Consider the following 16,409-nt stretch of genomic DNA (forward strand, 5'->3'; position numbering starts at 1 on the left):
GTCACGTGGTCACAATCGCGTCTGTCAAACCACAACCTAATTGGTACCAACCATGGGCGTCGCAGGCCTCTGGCCACTGCTCGACTCATCGTCAAAGACAGTATCCCTTGCTGCCCTATCTCTCACAGAATTCTCCAATCCTCATCGCGGTTACCGCCTGGGCATCGACGCGTCCATCTGGTTTTTCCATGCCGACTATGGAAAAGAGGGAGAGAATCCCCAGCTACGCACTCTATTTTTTCGCTGCGCTACCTTACTCAAGTACCCCATACTACCACTATTCATCTTCGATGGTCCCAAAAGACCAGATTGGAAGAGGGGAAAGAAGATCAACAAGATGGCCAACAAGCTGACGACAGGTATGAAGGCTATCATTGAGGCGTTTGGCTTCGAGTGGCGGACAGCACCGGGAGAGGCAGAGGCAGAGTTGGCGTATCTCAATGCAACACGTGTCATCGACGGCGTTCTCAGTGACGATGTTGATACCTTTGTCTTTGGCGCACACACCGTTGTACGCAATCCATCGTCTACTCATTCCAGCGACGAGAAACGAACACATGTCCGCATCTGCACAGATATAGAGCCTAGTCGTGCTGACCTTATCCTCATTGCGTTGTGCTCTGGAGGCGACTACTGCGAAGCCGGTCTCCCAAGCTGTGGCATCAAGACAGCCTACGCCCTTGCCCGTGCTGGCCTTGCTACATCTCTGTACGAAGCAGCCACTACCTTCCCCCGTTCTGAACTTTCTGAATTTCTTGTCATTTGGCGGAAGGAGCTTATTGAAGAACTTCGCACCGACTTACACCGGTGTATAGGTCGCAAGATGGGTGCATTAGCCAAGTCGGTCCCAGACTCATTCCCCAACATCGATATTCTACTCGCATATACCCACCCCATCACTTCTCGTTCCGAGGGTAAGCCCGATTACTACGCGGATATCTCTTGGACGCGCAAAGAACCACAGATACCTGCCCTAGCTGGCCTTTGCGAATTCTACTTCGAGTGGGGGTTCAAAGAATTGATCATCAAGCGATTCAGAACACTCATATGGCCGGGTATCGCGCTCCGCGCCTTACGACGATATATCCTTGACGATGACCCCGAAAAGGTGTTCACGCTGTTCAGTGGGGATCAGCCAGTCCCGGAGGATGGGTGGATGAAGAAAATCCACTCGAAGAGGGAGCATCATTCGACCGATAAAACGCCCGAGTATCGCGTTGAAGTCGATCCCACGGCGCTTGTGGTGTTGGCAGAGGCAGGTGTGAAGGGTATCCGACGCCCCGATGATGAAGAGTGGGAAGTCAGCGACGACGAGCAGGATGACGAAGATGGAAAGAAAAAAGTCCCTGTGGACCCTTGCGAGCCTCTTCGGCTGTGGTTGCCCTCGGTGCTTGTACGGCAGGCAAGACCGGAGCTGGTTGAAGCCTATGAGGAGGTGCTAAGAAAGAAGCGAGAGAAGAAGGCACCAAAGGGGAGAAAGAAGAAGGGAGGAGAAGGCGATGAGAAGCCTAAACGAAAGCCTAGGGTCAACAAGACGAGTAACGAACAGGTTCTCTGGTCGTTCTTCCCGTCGAAGAAGCCCAATACAGCGACAACGCTAAAGAATTCGTCCGTAACCAATGCGGCATCCGCTACCGCATCCTTGCCATCTACCTCTAGAAAAGTGGATCTCCCTCGGCAGCCACGACCATTCCCAGCATCGTTTAGTGATACCGACAATGATGACGACAACAGCCTTCTTATCCTACATCTCTCCTCCGATGACGAAGCTCTTCCTCCCCCACGCACGCCTTCCCCCGAACCTCAATCCAACCGATCGAGCAATGATGACAGTCCTACAAACCAGGCAGATTTGCCTAGAGCCAAGACGAGCCCTGGTTCCGCGCACTGTAGGAAGACGATGGCGGATGTATGTCGACGACCAGTAAAGGCCCTAAAGCCGGACGTCATTGAGATCTCATCCTCTTCAGAAGAGGAGGATAAGGTCAAGAAGACCGTAGGGCCGCCAGTCACACATATCCATCCCCTCCTTGCAGCCCGTGCGCGCGTGAGGCATTGAGATACGACCTCGGTCTTTAAGTATTATATACTCCCTACCATTTTCTCTGCCATCTTTAGTTAAATAGCATGAATAAACAAACCCATACGCATATACAAAGAGAGATATTGGGACGTATATGTACCCAACTGCGATTAACGACAGACCAAGGATGAAGCAGGGAGACGACAGCGAGGAAGTGTATACTACAGTAATAGGCAGTGATGATAGAGTAGCGACTATAAAGTAGAAAACAAAAAAAAAAGAGAGAGGAGGGTAGCTGGCTAATCACCGGTCTCCATAGCCTCTCGCTCGAGCCTCTTCTTCATGGCAGATACGTCCCGACTAATCTGGCCACTCGACATCCACCCCTCTGGATAGGCAGCAACGATCTTCTGATACAACACCTTTCTCAGACCTTGCTCAGACACTTGTATGATGGAACCCTCCAGTTGACTGTGATGCAAAAAGAAAAGGTCAGTTCAGGATCCATCAAGAAAGCAAAGACCACCGACTTCTTCTCATTCTCGAGCCTACAACACTCATTGCTCAGCAACACGAGCTCCCACACGATATTCTTCATGCTCTCCGTCATCCTGTACTTTTTGTGCGGAGGCTGGGGCTCTTTGGTGCTTTCCGTAGTCCCACCCTCGCCTGGGGGATGCGGTGATCCCTCCCGGTCGCGTTCCTCCGTTGGCGGGCGCGTCCCAGGCGTCTCTGACGATGCTTCCAACCGCTGTTTCTCCTGTCGTCTATCCCATACGACTACAGCATGCTGCCAGTCCTCCTCGGCCTTGGCGAAGCCTGCCTTGGCTTGCTTGGCTAGTTCTTCCAGGAGATCCTCCTGCCGTTTGGCGAGCATGGCTGTGTGGTCTGCGAATATCGTTCGTTTGATGAGTTTCTAAAGAAAGGAGTGCGCTGTCAGCGTCAAGTGCCAACAACCACCCCGAGGGCGAGACTCACGGTCATAGTGAACTTGTTGTAAGGGAACAAGGTGGGCATGAGGTTGAAGAAATGATCATCGTACTCGTTGAGCTCGACGGCTTTGAGGGCGACTTTGGCGAGGATGGGCTTGATGTTTGGCGGGAACTTGCCCTTGTTCGTCCAGTCCTCCGCAGCGATGGCAGCCTTGAGCTCATCGATGGCTTCTTGCAGCTTGGGATCGAAAGACGTGACATCGACGACCTTGCGCTTCTTGCCGTTCTCCACGACGCTGATGTATCGTTTCCGCTTCTGACCCGTCTGGGCTGTCTGTGAGGGATCCTGAGCAGCGCTCTCAGAGTCGGAGTAGAGAGCAATGGGAGAGTCGCGCGTGCCTTCCTCTGATTTGGTTTCACGGTTCGGCACCAGTTTGGAACGCGGTTTCATCGGAGGTCTAGATTTGGTTCAGTCAGTGGCGGTGACAGCGACGACAAGGGCGACGACGACGAGAGCGTACTTTTCCTTGGGAGTATCCTTGAGCAAGGCAACCTGACCGGAAGAAACATAAAATCCACGCTGTTTCGTCTGAGCAAAAAACTTGCGCTCGTCGATTGCAAGCTCCGAGTCGTCAATAAAGGGATCGTTAGTGTCGTAGTATTCCTGTGCATAGCTCTTTCTCTGTGTCTATATTTTCAGCAAATGTGAAGAAAGTGAAATGAAATAAATATGAGGCACCTTTTTCCTCTTGAACAAGGAAGTCAACTCTCCTTCCGGTTCAGGCTCAGGTTCGCTCTCACTCGTATCCGCCTTGTTTTCTGGCACTGGTGTTTCGACTCTCTGGCCTGCACACAATGCCATTGCTGCGATATCGACTTCGTAGTCTGCTGGGCCGCCGAGCGTGATATCGAGCCGAATCGTCTGGAGCGGTGGAGGAGGCGGCTGCGGAGGCGGTGTCGGTGAATGGTGTTTGCTTCGAGGTTTCTTGGACGTCGACTCGACTGGCGGGGCTAGTGATGGTGGTGCCGGCAATGTCGTCTCTGTCTCCGTCGGCTCTGGCGACGAGGGGAGGTCTTGATGCGCAGGCGACAGCGACGACGAGCGCATTTCAATGTCGCCGCCGTCCGACATCATCGTTGTCTTGCTGGAAGTTGCCTTTTTCGGAGCTGGACCAACAGCGAATCGCCCTTTCGATTGCCGTTCTGAATTTCCGGTAGTTTACATCTGACTTCTAAAAAAGGAAACTTCCAACCTATCCACCTTGCTCAAAATGTCTTCCATTTCTCCTCCTTTCTGGGCTCTTTGCAGCCTGCTGCTGGTCCAAATTAATGGTCCATACTCTACCTGTGCATTCCGGCTGTTACTTCAAAACTTGTTCCACATGTTATTCTCACTCGGAATGTCCCGAAATTTCTCTAACTTAGTCAAATATTTATTCGCGGATCTAACGTACTATCCCCTTGCGCCTTTCCACCAATGCACGCCGAACAACCTCCTCCCCGTCCGTCAGCGTGCTCTTCACTGAATATCCACTGGCACTTGAGCCCAGACGTGTCACCTTGGCCTTGTTAGGGTGCCTCTCACTAATGGCCGACCCGGCCCTCGACACCGACTGACGTTGAACAACCATCGTCTCCCTTGACAGGTCCTTAGCCCCTCCCTTGTAATCCGCCAGTGTACCCGTGCGCGAGACCGATGTCACATTCGAGTCAAAAACTTTGCCTCCACATCAGAAGCCCAATCGGGATCCCCGATCAGCTCGCCCCCGAAAAATGTCTTCCTCTGTTTTTGTTGCTCTTCGACCTTCTCCTTCCTCATCAGAGACACAGGTGTGCGATGATCTGAAGCCGGTATCCACGGAGACGAGGAAGGCATGACACTACCCAGAGCATTCATATTATTCGTCCTCAAAGATGCAGTCCATCCACCGACATTTGGACCGTCGTCCGCAGCTACAGGTTCTTGATTGTGGCTTTCCATCACCTCGTGGTGCGCTTTCATCGAGTCCATATTGACCCATCCGCCTTGTCCCGAGTCCTCTCTGCGTCACGGCACCCTCAGTCCACGTCCGCTCCCTAGGCCCAGGAATCCCGGCCGGTCCATTCCTTGTCTCGGCGTACCAAACCCGGAAGGAACAAGTTCTGTCCGTGAGTTGGTAGTGGACGAACATGCTAGGGCACCTGGCATGCTAGGCAACTTGGCGCTATGCTTGATTCCCTCGTTGGGACCTGCAGCGATGTAAAAGAATGAGAACTCGTTGCGTGAAACCGGACTCAGGTAGAAGCAAGGGATATGCAACGCTGTCATGTAAAACAGGGATTGGTTTCGTCCGTATTGAAGGAACTGGCAAAAGCTGATAAAGATACGCAACTGCAACCGGGCTCCCAAAGACTATCGTCCATCTGTCCGTATTCCAATACGTTGTTGTTAGCCCAAGCATTATCTTTGAAGAGACGTTCATCACGCTTCCTGCGATTGTTCTTCAAGCGAAAATACCATGCCACAAGAGCTGCAAGCATAGAGATAACTGCAATGGCTGAAAATACGATGCCAACGTAGAAAGGCGGGCTGTGAGTGGACAGAGTAGTATAATTTGCGCTGGATGGTGACACAGTCGGAGCTACGAATACAGGAGGCGTGGTAGAGGAAATATGTGATGCTGTATTAGTCGCAGATGGAAAAGAGCTTGTCGAAGCTACCGCAGCACTTTCTGTCAATGAAGAAGCCGCCGAGGTAATAGCTACAGACACCGTCGTTGAGGATGACGCTAGCGCGCTTACTGAAGATGAGTCCGCCTAGCAGCCATCGTTGCGCTCGAACTCGAGCTCGCCAAAGACGTAGAGCTCGACAACAGCGTAGAAGCGTTCAACGGATACCGGGTGTCTCCTCCTTCACCGACCACAGACACCTAACCCGCTAGGTTCAGCAACAATGATGAGACGAGGCCGAAGTCGCGTATGATAGGAATTAATGTGAGGTATTAGAATATTTGTTCTGTAGGATGTAATGCTTCTAGGGCGATGGAAAATTGAAAAAAAAAAAAAAAAAAAAAAAAAACTTGGCGTGCAAGTGGAAGTGGTGAAGGAAGAAGTCGGTAGTACCAGAAATAGTCAATTTCCATTTTGGCGCCTCACTTCCCAATTTGGACTTGACAGTTCGCTTTCACATATCACGTCGCATTACAGATTCGGCATGTAATTACGCGACAAAAAAAGATAACAAAAAATCGTGTCGGGACCGTTAAAGTTTGAAACGATGTCTGTCCTTCACAGTGTCCTTTGACCTCAGACGTGACGTGCTACTGTCAGCTAGTGCCTTGGCATCATGGCATCGTGTCTTGATTGTTTGAACCACCAGATCTAAAAGTCTCAGGACGCGCGGCTCCAGATAGACGAACCTGGGTAAAAACGCCTCCATCTTCTTAATGCTAGGATACCACGCTAGATCTGTGATTATCACAGGGCCCATCATAGCTAGCATCATTGAAAATCATAATGAATATGATTTCTCTCCTGGATTCAACGACGGCGCCGTACTGGATCTGGTCCCAAACGTCTGCAAAGAGGATGGCAGTCCAGCAAAAGCCACCCACAAAACAATATACATGTCGTTCCCCCTAGGCTCCCACTACCCCTCGGCAGACATACTTGGTACAGACAATAGCGGAGTGTGTCTGTCTTGTCAAAACTGCATTTTATTTTTAGTCGACATCATCATCACAACATCGGAACTCACTTTCATTACATGGAAAGTCATACCTTCGTTTCAAATGCATCATGGGGCCATCCCCCAACAACTTTTGAAACCTAGGACTGAAGGGGTAGTAGGCCATCGCTTTGGACTGGTGTAACAGAAATCCAGCGACACGCCACATCCATCCCGGGTCTGTGGCATTTATTGCAAATTAAGTTAGTGCATTTCCATAGCCATCTGCCATAATTTACAATTTTCGGACAAATCAGGAGGCACAACATATCGCAAACAATGTCCAAGTCCTCCTCCACCCCACGAACTTGGGAGGGTGCCGCCCTAGTATCGCCTTCTGGTTCAAAAATCAGTCCTGCCCGTGGTTGCGCAGAAAAAGGTACGTAGACAATCTCTCTTTCAAATTACCTTTCATTCGATCCGGCACTAAGCCAAACGACTCAGAGATCCGTCCTCAACCTGTATAGAACACACAAATGGTCAGGGCATCCCGGAACTTTAGCTTCGCCTGTCTAAAAGGATTTAGCTTCAGACTTTGGCAAGCTCCAAGGTCAAACCTCACATGTACCACCAGTATTTCATTTTCCTGAGCGCGCACTGGCGGCTGACGCACCCACACATCTTTGTGCCTCTTTATGCCCATTTTTCCCCCCTCAACCCCGGTGAATAAAAAAACTACAACCCTCGATGCTCCAGACTCCTTCACACCTCGGCCTCTGATTCGGGCTGTTATATGGAAACCGGAAAACAGAATTCCGTCATGTACAACGTCCACTTGTCAATGACCCTTCCGAAATCACCGCTTGGATCTGCAATTCGGCAGACGGGAGCATAAAAACATGAAAGTAATGTCAAATTCTCCTTCCTTCCTTCTTCTTCTGTTAAAGCCAGCCTAGCCGAGTTGGTATATTTAACTGTTCTTCCGTCCGGGTAAATGACTTATGACAGTGGAATATGAACTGGGAAGTTTGAAGATAAGGACCGGTTTTGAAACATGATTAAGATTATTACCAACGGTTCCGAACTTGCGCAGCCTCCCACCAGCCTACTCCAGCTCCAGTTGAACGTTAACGATCACGAGTACAGCTCATCTCCGTCCAACACTATATTTCACTTTTTTTTTTCACCGGATCCTGCATTTTCGTACCTTCCGTACCCGTCCATCTAAAGATGACAAAAAACCCGACTTTAGTGCCTGTCCTTATATGTATTTGTGGTATTCCATATTCCAAGCCAAAGCCTACTAAAGTGCGCCAGCGTGGACCAGTGGCTGATTTGCGCTCTTCAGTGCCGATTGAAACGCAAGGCACGATCGGCGTCAGGGTCAAAGTAAGACAGGATGATTGACTGATTGGCATTTATTGATAACCGTAATACACTAAAAAAACAAGTATGTAGGTAATAGACTACGTATGATAATAACAAACCGGTACCGGTGTAAGTAAGGACGGCCAAGTATGGTTTTTAGACTACAGAAAAAACTAAGTGAGCGATGGAGGATAACGAGAGGCGGCGTACGATGTGTATATTAAATGTATAATAATAAACAATAAAGATCACTAACCAACTACGAACGGGTATACCCAAACTTGAAACCGGGAAGAGGGAGCACGTAGGCAAGAGAGCCGAAATCCAAAAGTGACGAAGGGTATGTTGTAGGGTAAACCCAGTCGCTGATTAAAATTAACCCCGATAATCCTTATGAACCCGCATGTGTTGACCAAGATTATCGTGGCGGCTAAAGTCCTTGCCACAGCCTGGGTAGGGACACTTGTGCGCTGGAAAGAAGGTCATAAGAATGGTGGTCAGTCGCAGAAGAGGAAAAACCCACGTTTCTCATAAGTATGGATGCTACGAATATGTCTCTTCAAGTGTTCGCCTCGTGCGAAGCACTTTCCGCAGCCTGCCACCTTGCACATATGTATCCTCGCACCCTTGACAGCTTCTGCAGCCTCCCCACGCCGTGAATGCTCTAGAGAAGATACAGTAGGCACCCGGCGTCCACGCGACTTTTTGGTCAGGTTCGGGACGGGGACAGGAACTGGGAGGTTTGTCGTGGATCGAGACCGGCGTCGAGGGGTCTGGAAAGGCGGCGGTGGGTACGCAGACGAAGAAGACTCGGATGATGCCGCAGACGAATCAGTAGCATTGGAGATAGTACGTCTGGGACGGGTGCTGATACCGAGAGGGTTTGTATACGTAGGAGAGGGATAGGCGTAGGGGCTGTACCGCTCTGAGATTGGGCGTGTACGCAAGTTGCGTTTGGCAGGAGAAGCCGGGGTGCGCCTTGTGCGACCCAGAGTATACTCACCGTCCCGGTTGTCGTCGTAGTCTGCATCATCAAAATCTTCCTCGTGGGCATCGGAGCCACAATCAGCTATCTCCTCGTCGTCACCCTCTGCATCGATATCATCGTCACCCTCTGCGTCTGCATCATTCCCGTCAGTCAAACGCGACCGCTCTTCTGGCTGTTGAGGCTCGCCAGAAACGAACCGTGGGTCACAAGCGACGCCCATCTGCTGTTGTTGACCATGAGAGTCAGAGGCGCTGTCGTGGCTCCGAGAGAAGTCCATCCGGAGCGGCGAGATGGGCGAGTCGGTGGGAGAGAGCCCGGAAGGGTGAACATAGCCCTCGTGGAGCGCATAGTATGTATTGATAAGGTTGTTATACGACGTAGAGTGCGGGGGAAGCTGCTGCTGCTGAGTCGGTAGACCGTACATATGGCCGTGAGAATTCTGCTGAGTCTGATACGAAGAAAGATCTTCCTGTTTGACGCGAGGATAATGGCCAACGTGAGGCATACCAAGAGCGTGCGATTGCGCCTGGGAGAACTGCTGGTGCGACTGCCATTCGTCGACAGGCTGAGGCTGCTGCTGCTGTTGGTGGTGGTGGTGGCTGCTGGGAATGAAGACGGACAGTGGGTGGGGGGATATTTGGGGGGGCTGCTGCGAAGGATAAGGGCCTTGCAGAGCATGTTGTTTCTTCGTGATTGCTGGCGACCAGGCCATCATAGAGTGATAGTAATCGTGGTCAGGGTAAACTAGGTTGTTCTGACCTGCGTAGAGCTGCTGGGCGGTGCCAGTGTAGGGCGAGTAGGAAGCCATAGTAGAAGCAACGACGGCAGTATGCGTCTCGTCGCTGGACACGATATCAAGAGGAGTATCGACCGAAGAAGAGGAAGAGTAGGGAGAAGGGGCAGTGAAGGTCGGACTGGGGGGTAAAGACATCGTGGAGGGAATGGGAAAAAAACAGAATAAGGTCGTAAATAAGGGTGGATTATTATTGGACGGGATTTCCGCGATATTTGGATGACGGGACAGGTCCAAAAAAAGATGAAGAAGGATTAATTGCATCATTTAGTCAACTGCTGTATCAATCTCCAATCTAATCTTCATTTCAGCGTATTTCAGGCTTTATTTCCAATTTACTGACTGACCTTCAATTCGCGCGGATGTGATCGACCGCACCATTTTTACTCTTTGACACCGTATTTCGTGGCCGCATCGTATAGAATTGCGAGCCGCAATGCAGGAACCATTTATGTACTGCGTTTCGAGTTTGGAGGAACAGGCGGTACATGTACCCTCAAAAAGAAATGATGCTTTGATCTCTAGCTCCGAGCTGGCCAATTTCCTTTTTTTGTCCTAAATGTCCCTCATTCGTCAATTTCATTCACGCACATCAGAAGTTTCCTTGTCGGTGTCGGTACCGCCCTGCCCTGCCCGCTTGCCCCATTCCCCCACTGGAAAAAAATTATGTTATGATTTGCTAATCCTGCCAAAAGTCACTTTATCAAAAGGATGGCATAAACTGTCGAAATCTGACAACACAATGGTCTAACTCAAAAAGCTAAAGCCATAGTTCAAAGACTTCTTTTCCTTATCTCCTCATGCCCCGTTATGGAGAAGGAGAAGATGGGGTAAAACAAGTCTCAGGCGGACCGCCTCGAGAGCTTTTTCTCTTTTGACTCCTAGACATCGCCCCCGAGATTTTCCGTACTATTCAGTCAAGATACGTTACTCTCGATCGCTGAAAAGTTTAAATAGTTTTTCCTCATATATCAATCCTACACGTTCTATTGGCTACTGTGTATCCCATTTAGATCCAGGTAGTAGGGTGAAAATCAACTCGACTCCCCCCACAAAATACTTATCCTTCCTGCTCCCTTAGCGCACTTTTCTTCAACGTCCGCTTTACTTTTCTCCCTTCTTCCTTTCGTGTCTACTGCATCCGTTGGATCGTGCCCTGAACTAATCGTTGTCTCATGGTATAGTGCCGGAACGACGATGGACGTTGATGGAGGTCGGTCGATCATTTAATTATAGAGTCACGGAGCCTAAAAGCCTACACATTTATTTCTCCCCTATTCTCATTGAACCCTGAAATTTTGCGGGGTCTGGCTAATCATTGCCGCCGAACTTCTCAAACTGACCGACTAGCCAGAGACTTCATCATAGGACTAATTAACCACGACGCGATGCCAGAAGCATGAGTGGGATGGGATATGTATTACTAACGACCAGCTGGTCATGTCATGTTCGCCATAAAATAAAAACGCTAAACATTTAGACGCTATAGCCATTATCGTATGGCTCCGAGTTGTACGGATCTGCCAGTGATCTGCCTTTGTATAGTGATAAGGGACTCTAGTCACCCGATCACCTAGAAGGATACGGAACATCTCGAATTTGCACCTTCTGGCTCCGTTAGTCACTGGGTTGAAGGCTGCCCATTCTCTCGCAACATCCTCAACCATGACTAGAGGGATATAGCCGAGGATACTAAAAAGATCGAGGGGACAATTCCACTATATTCCCTAAGATACAGCCGATCCCCCGACATGAAGCTGAACGCACGTCAACGTCGTCGCCTATCAAAAGGGTGCTATTCACAAAAGACAGTCCCGAGCATGTTATTTTTCGATGTCAAACTTCAAGTTCTTACCGGTGTCCAGTGTCCGGATCTTGAGAGAAGGCGCAAATATCGCGGAGAGCGAAGGACATGGCTCAAGTATCCATTTTTACGGGAACTGGTACAAGTTGAAAGGAAATAACTTATGTACAGTCGAAAGAACATGCATCACACATACGCCGACAGCAGTGTACTATAGGAGGATGTGTGAACAGATGTTTATCGAAGATGGGGGAAAGGCTCACAAGGGTTTATGCATCTTACGCACGAAATGCTCATCCACCAATTTAGCGACTGCGTTCGTAATTGAGACTGTGAATAGTATGAACATCTTCCCACCGTTGGAGTAGCAAATAAGCATCAGAATGCCGAGAAGATTGTATATTCAGCGCCGTAGAGTTTGTCCTAAGAAAGGGATGATGGAGAAACGGTTCAGGAAGAAATTTTTTGGGCCGCCCATCGTAGTACACACATCAGATAAAAAGTTCAAGTTGAAATGTGATCCTTAGAGTTCGATCGGTTATGATTTTATGCACACTCGAAGTTTCTCTGAAAGGGTTGACATTTTATGGCGACAATCCACTAGCATAGCAAGATAAACCAAAGTGACTATGATCGGGGAACTTTCAGAGAGAGGCCGATGCCAGTAGGTAAATGAGTTCTAATAGTGGTGGAGGTCATAGAGGTATTATACCCAGAGGTCCCTGAAAGCGCAATATTTTCAAGTCACACATGAGACTATAGGTACGAATCCTAACCTTCAGAAATTTTGGAGTAGATGCATACATCACCATGAATACGAGGCGGACAAGAGGTGTGGGAAACTACAATAGAGCACGGCAATTGCCGTGATTCCCGTTATAGTTGTAACTTTGCGCATTGACCTACTCGATTTACCACCATGGCGGACCAACTTGTAAGTATTCTGTTTCCTTCTCGCTGTTATCTCATGGTACTGATTTCACTGGATAGTCTGAAGGTATGTCATGTTTGTCTCTCAAGGTGCACCGACTCACTTGAGCACCTTGGCGCGCAGAGCAAATTTCTGGTATGTCCAGGTGTTCTCAACTTGAATCAAGCTCACCGTATTCTTTGCAGAGTTCAAAGAGGCCTTCTCTCTGTTCGATAAGGGTGAGCGCCCTGTATATCTTCTTACCTCACACCCTTATCCTCGGAACCAGATGGGGACGGCACGATCACGACCAAAGAGCTTGGCACCGTGATGCGCTCGCTTGGACAGAACCCTACCGAAGCGGAGCTCCAGGACATGATCAACGAGGTCGATGCAGATGGCAATGGCACCATCGATTTCCCCGAGTTCCTGACGATGATGGCGAGGAAGATGAGAGACACCGATAGCGAGGAAGAGATCAAGGAGGCGTTCAAAGTATTCGATAAGGATGGGAATGGTTATATCAGTGCTGCTGAGCTCAGGCATGTCATGACGAACTTGGGTACGCTGCTTTCTCGAGTTCCACGTTGCCATCGTTGTACTGATAGCGATCTAGGTGAGAAACTGACCGACAGTGAAGTTGATGAAATGATTCGGGAGGCGGACGTCGACGGCGATGGCCAGATCAACTACGATGGTACGTGCATGTTTACTCGATGTTTTCATTCCTGACTCTCGTCCCACAGAGTTCGTCAAGGTACGTTTGACACGGTGTTCCCATGCCACTTCTAATAATAATTCTATCTTTACAGATGATGCTTTCTAAATAAGCGCTTACCAATGTTGTCTCTGGACTCAATGTCGTTATTCTGTATCGGCCGTTCAGAAACACGAAGAAAATGTTTTGTATTTGTATATCTTATGTGTATATCATCTCCTAGCCCCTATCTGGTGCGTAACGGACGAGAGCGGACGAGGCGCCCATCCAAAAATGGCACCAGTTGCCAACGCAACATCAATATCAAGGTCGGGGCACGGACTCTCGTCATGTCTCGGTATGTTCTTTACTTCCTCGCTGAACGCTAACAGCGGACGATGCAGAAGATTCGGACATCCGTACAGAGAGCCTTCCATAGCGAAACTGGCAATTGTTCTAAAATGAGACCTTTGTGCTCGACCTTCAACGAAGAGGTGGCGAGACCGTCGGGATGTGAGGCGCTTCACAATGTTGTTCATCAGGAAGGGCCTTCATAGCTTGGGAACCGTAGTAATGACTTCGAAGATTCAGACGTCGTGACAAAGATGCCCCCCAACGCCATGGTTTTTGACGCTGAAGTGAACCTCTTGCCGTATACTTTATATAGTATAAGAAGAAAATGTTAGCCACAATGAAATTGTATGAAATTGTACTGGCCTCGTCCGTGGTAGTCGGGTTCTTCGTGGACAGCAAAATTCGCGAAGGCCGATACGATGGCATATTGGTTCGACAGGGACAGAAGTACAATGAGTTTTCCCAAAACAATAACGGCCGATTTATGTAAACGACAGATTATTTGTCAAGGAAGAACAAGGAAATAAGTAATGAGAGCCTCGCAGGCTAATTCAGGGGCATTGTTCGTTGATGGCAAGGGGGATGGAGGAAGAAGAACTCTAGGCATTGCATGAGTATTATAAGTAATAAGAAGGCGCATCTCGTGGGCTAATTCGGGGGCATGGGGGGCGGTTTTGCTTATAGATGACTCGACCCCAGAGTCATTTCGGAGCCGTTTGCTCTGACTCCATCGGTGTTCAAAATAGCAGTAAATTTGTACATACTATTAGCGACTTGGCGCGAGTAGTCGGCTACTAATTTGGTAGCAGATTAATACCATTTCAACTGGCTGATGCTGCCGGGCAGGTCGCCGTGACTTGTTATATCGAGGAAAAGGAATGGTAAGAATGCTTCAGAGGCGTCATACAAAACTATCACTTTACAACCTTATAGTATAGTCAATAATTGAATTGTTCTATGCTTCCAGCTGATGTATCTTCCATCAGAAAGTCGAGAAGACTATCTGATCGAAATGCTTCCTGTCAAGTACTGTTGTACCGCCTTTTGATAGAGTCTGCGCATTATGATCTCGCCTGAATGAACATCATCAACAGCTATGCCACTGCTAGCATTCTTAAAATTGCATATGGTGTTGAATTAGCAAGCAGGAGCTCCGTCGTATCCCACCGGCCAAGCTTGATACCTCTTTATGTCGGGATGGACTATATATATTGAATACAGTCTGTCAAGCACCCTCACCATGTTTCTGCTTATCGCTACACTGTGTGAGGGTGAGTATCTACTTATATTACTTTGTTTATGTCACTGATTGGTATTCTGTAGTCTATGTTATAGCTAACAGCATACTCTATTAGGTGCTACAAACATGCATCACTTTTTTAGAGGTTATATGGCCCCGAGAATTACTTTATCCCATTCTTCATACTCAAATGACTTCCGTCATTGCTGCCTTGACTACAGACCTACCATCAAACATCCCCACACTGAACACATCTGGTGACAACTGGTCCATCTTTTACCTCCGCTTTTCCACTGGTGTTCAAGCCAAAGAGAAATGGGATCACTTCAATGGATCCAAGCCCAAACCCTCTCTCACTGCACCCACAACAGCTCTCATGGCTGAGCTAGATGAATGGGAGAAAGATGAGGCTGTAGCCAAGAACCTCCTGCTCTCGAAGATCCCTGACTCAGTCGCTATGAAGATTCAGCATCTTCCCACAGTTGCTGTAGCCTGGTCAAAGATTGAAAAAGAGTTTACCGATAAGAGCGGCTATGCACAAACTGACCTTCAGCAGCAGTTTATAGAGTCGCATTGCCCAGCCAAAGGCAATGTTTGCAAGTTTCTTGACAGTCTGTCAATGAAACGGGAGTCATTAGCTTCCATCGGTGTCATCATCGAGGAGAAGGATTACCGCTCAATGATTCTCACCTCTATCTCTCCCTATCTTGCCAAGCATGCATCGACTCTCCTTACGGCAGCAAAGCTTTTTAGTTCTAACAAGGAGGTTGATCCCGAGAACCTGATCCATGTCATTTCTGAGGAATATGACCAACTGGAGTGTGAGCAAGCCAAGTGTAGTCAGCAGTCTGAAAAGGGAAAGGACTCAGAGCAAGATGAAGCCATGTCTGTTTCATTAAGCTCAGGTGGCAATAAGAAGGGCAAGAAACCTGGCAAGAAATTGTGCTGGGGATGTGAGAAAGAAGGACACTTCAAAACAAATGCCTTGAGAAGAAGTCATCAGACAATGACAGCAAGGCCTCTGGATCGAAGGGTGAAATAGCCAATATGGCTGAGGAATCATCAGATTTGGACTGGAAAGCTGGTGGTGCATTCGGAGTTGATGATGCTAGTGACATGCCATCGCTGGCTGCAGTTTTTGAGTCAGATGAGTCTGAAGTTGAGGGCTTATCAGAGGACTCGGGGGATGAAGATGATGGTACTGACCTTTTTTCAGAGGTTGGTGATGAGTCGTGAGATGAGCTGAACAGCGTGTTGTCCTCAGATGTTGATTGGAGTGATGTGAACTCCTTTGTTGATAAGCAATCGGATGCCACATCTGGCATGCTGATCTTGGAGGATGTATCTGCTTCTGAAGAGTCAGTCACAGCTATTATCAATACTGTAAACTCATCCGATGTTCAAATTCATACTGAACTCTATGACTCTGGCTGTACACGTCATATTTCCCCTTACCACGATGATTTCAACTTGTTCCAGTCTGTCCCACCCAAGGCATTCTGTGTTGTGAACACTCAAAAATTTTCTGCAGCTAGAAAGGGCGTGATGAGCATTGATGTGCCAAATGGTGCAAATGTGAGCAATCTGCAACTCACCGAGGTCATGTACTCTCCCGAAGTTGGCTATACACTCATTTCAGTTGGCTGACTTGATG

General features: G+C 48.7%; 5 protein-coding genes across 5 annotated transcripts; 3 read left to right on the forward strand and 2 right to left on the reverse strand.

Annotated features, from left to right (window-relative positions):
- The first annotated feature begins 23 nt into the window (after positions 1 to 23).
- Positions 24 to 2,295, forward strand: BT62DRAFT_932425 (uncharacterized protein). Its single transcript, XM_043186353.1, has one exon. It carries the CDS (start codon positions 338 to 340, stop codon positions 2,057 to 2,059), a length of 1,722 nt encoding a protein of 573 aa, XP_043039576.1. The 5' UTR covers positions 24 to 337; the 3' UTR covers positions 2,060 to 2,295.
- A 27-nt stretch (positions 2,296 to 2,322) lies between these two features.
- Positions 2,323 to 4,063, reverse strand: BT62DRAFT_895628 (uncharacterized protein; the record flags this gene model as incomplete). The annotated part of the gene is made up of 5 exons (XM_043183228.1): positions 2,323 to 2,494; positions 2,554 to 2,939; positions 3,002 to 3,413; positions 3,477 to 3,637; positions 3,695 to 4,063. The coding sequence occupies 5 exons, from the start codon at positions 4,061 to 4,063 to the stop codon at positions 2,323 to 2,325; spliced, it is 1,500 nt and encodes a 499-aa protein (XP_043039577.1).
- A 4,287-nt stretch (positions 4,064 to 8,350) lies between these two features.
- Positions 8,351 to 8,709, reverse strand: BT62DRAFT_848921 (uncharacterized protein; the record flags this gene model as incomplete). The annotated part of the gene is made up of 2 exons (XM_043182464.1): positions 8,351 to 8,439; positions 8,493 to 8,709. Coding segments are annotated over 2 exons (306 nt in total), but the record flags the coding sequence as incomplete, so codon positions are not given.
- A 1,851-nt stretch (positions 8,710 to 10,560) lies between these two features.
- Positions 10,561 to 11,714, forward strand: BT62DRAFT_1076472 (uncharacterized protein; the record flags this gene model as incomplete). The annotated part of the gene is made up of 7 exons (XM_043179223.1): positions 10,561 to 10,580; positions 10,636 to 10,656; positions 10,708 to 10,772; positions 10,832 to 10,963; positions 11,240 to 11,262; positions 11,328 to 11,366; positions 11,424 to 11,714. The coding sequence occupies 7 exons, from the start codon at positions 10,561 to 10,563 to the stop codon at positions 11,712 to 11,714; spliced, it is 591 nt and encodes a 196-aa protein (XP_043039579.1).
- A 759-nt stretch (positions 11,715 to 12,473) lies between these two features.
- BT62DRAFT_1006267 (calmodulin) lies at positions 12,474 to 13,294 on the forward strand (the record flags this gene model as incomplete). The annotated part of the gene is made up of 8 exons (XM_043177235.1): positions 12,474 to 12,488; positions 12,545 to 12,551; positions 12,609 to 12,620; positions 12,671 to 12,703; positions 12,754 to 13,026; positions 13,081 to 13,161; positions 13,211 to 13,221; positions 13,277 to 13,294. The coding sequence occupies 8 exons, from the start codon at positions 12,474 to 12,476 to the stop codon at positions 13,292 to 13,294; spliced, it is 450 nt and encodes a 149-aa protein (XP_043039580.1).
- Between the last annotated feature and the right edge of the window lie 3,115 nt (positions 13,295 to 16,409).

Source organism: Guyanagaster necrorhizus, assembly GCF_019112545.1.
Source record: "Guyanagaster necrorhizus MCA 3950 unplaced genomic scaffold BT62scaffold_13, whole genome shotgun sequence".
NCBI classification, from domain to species: domain Eukaryota; kingdom Fungi; phylum Basidiomycota; class Agaricomycetes; order Agaricales; family Physalacriaceae; genus Guyanagaster; species Guyanagaster necrorhizus.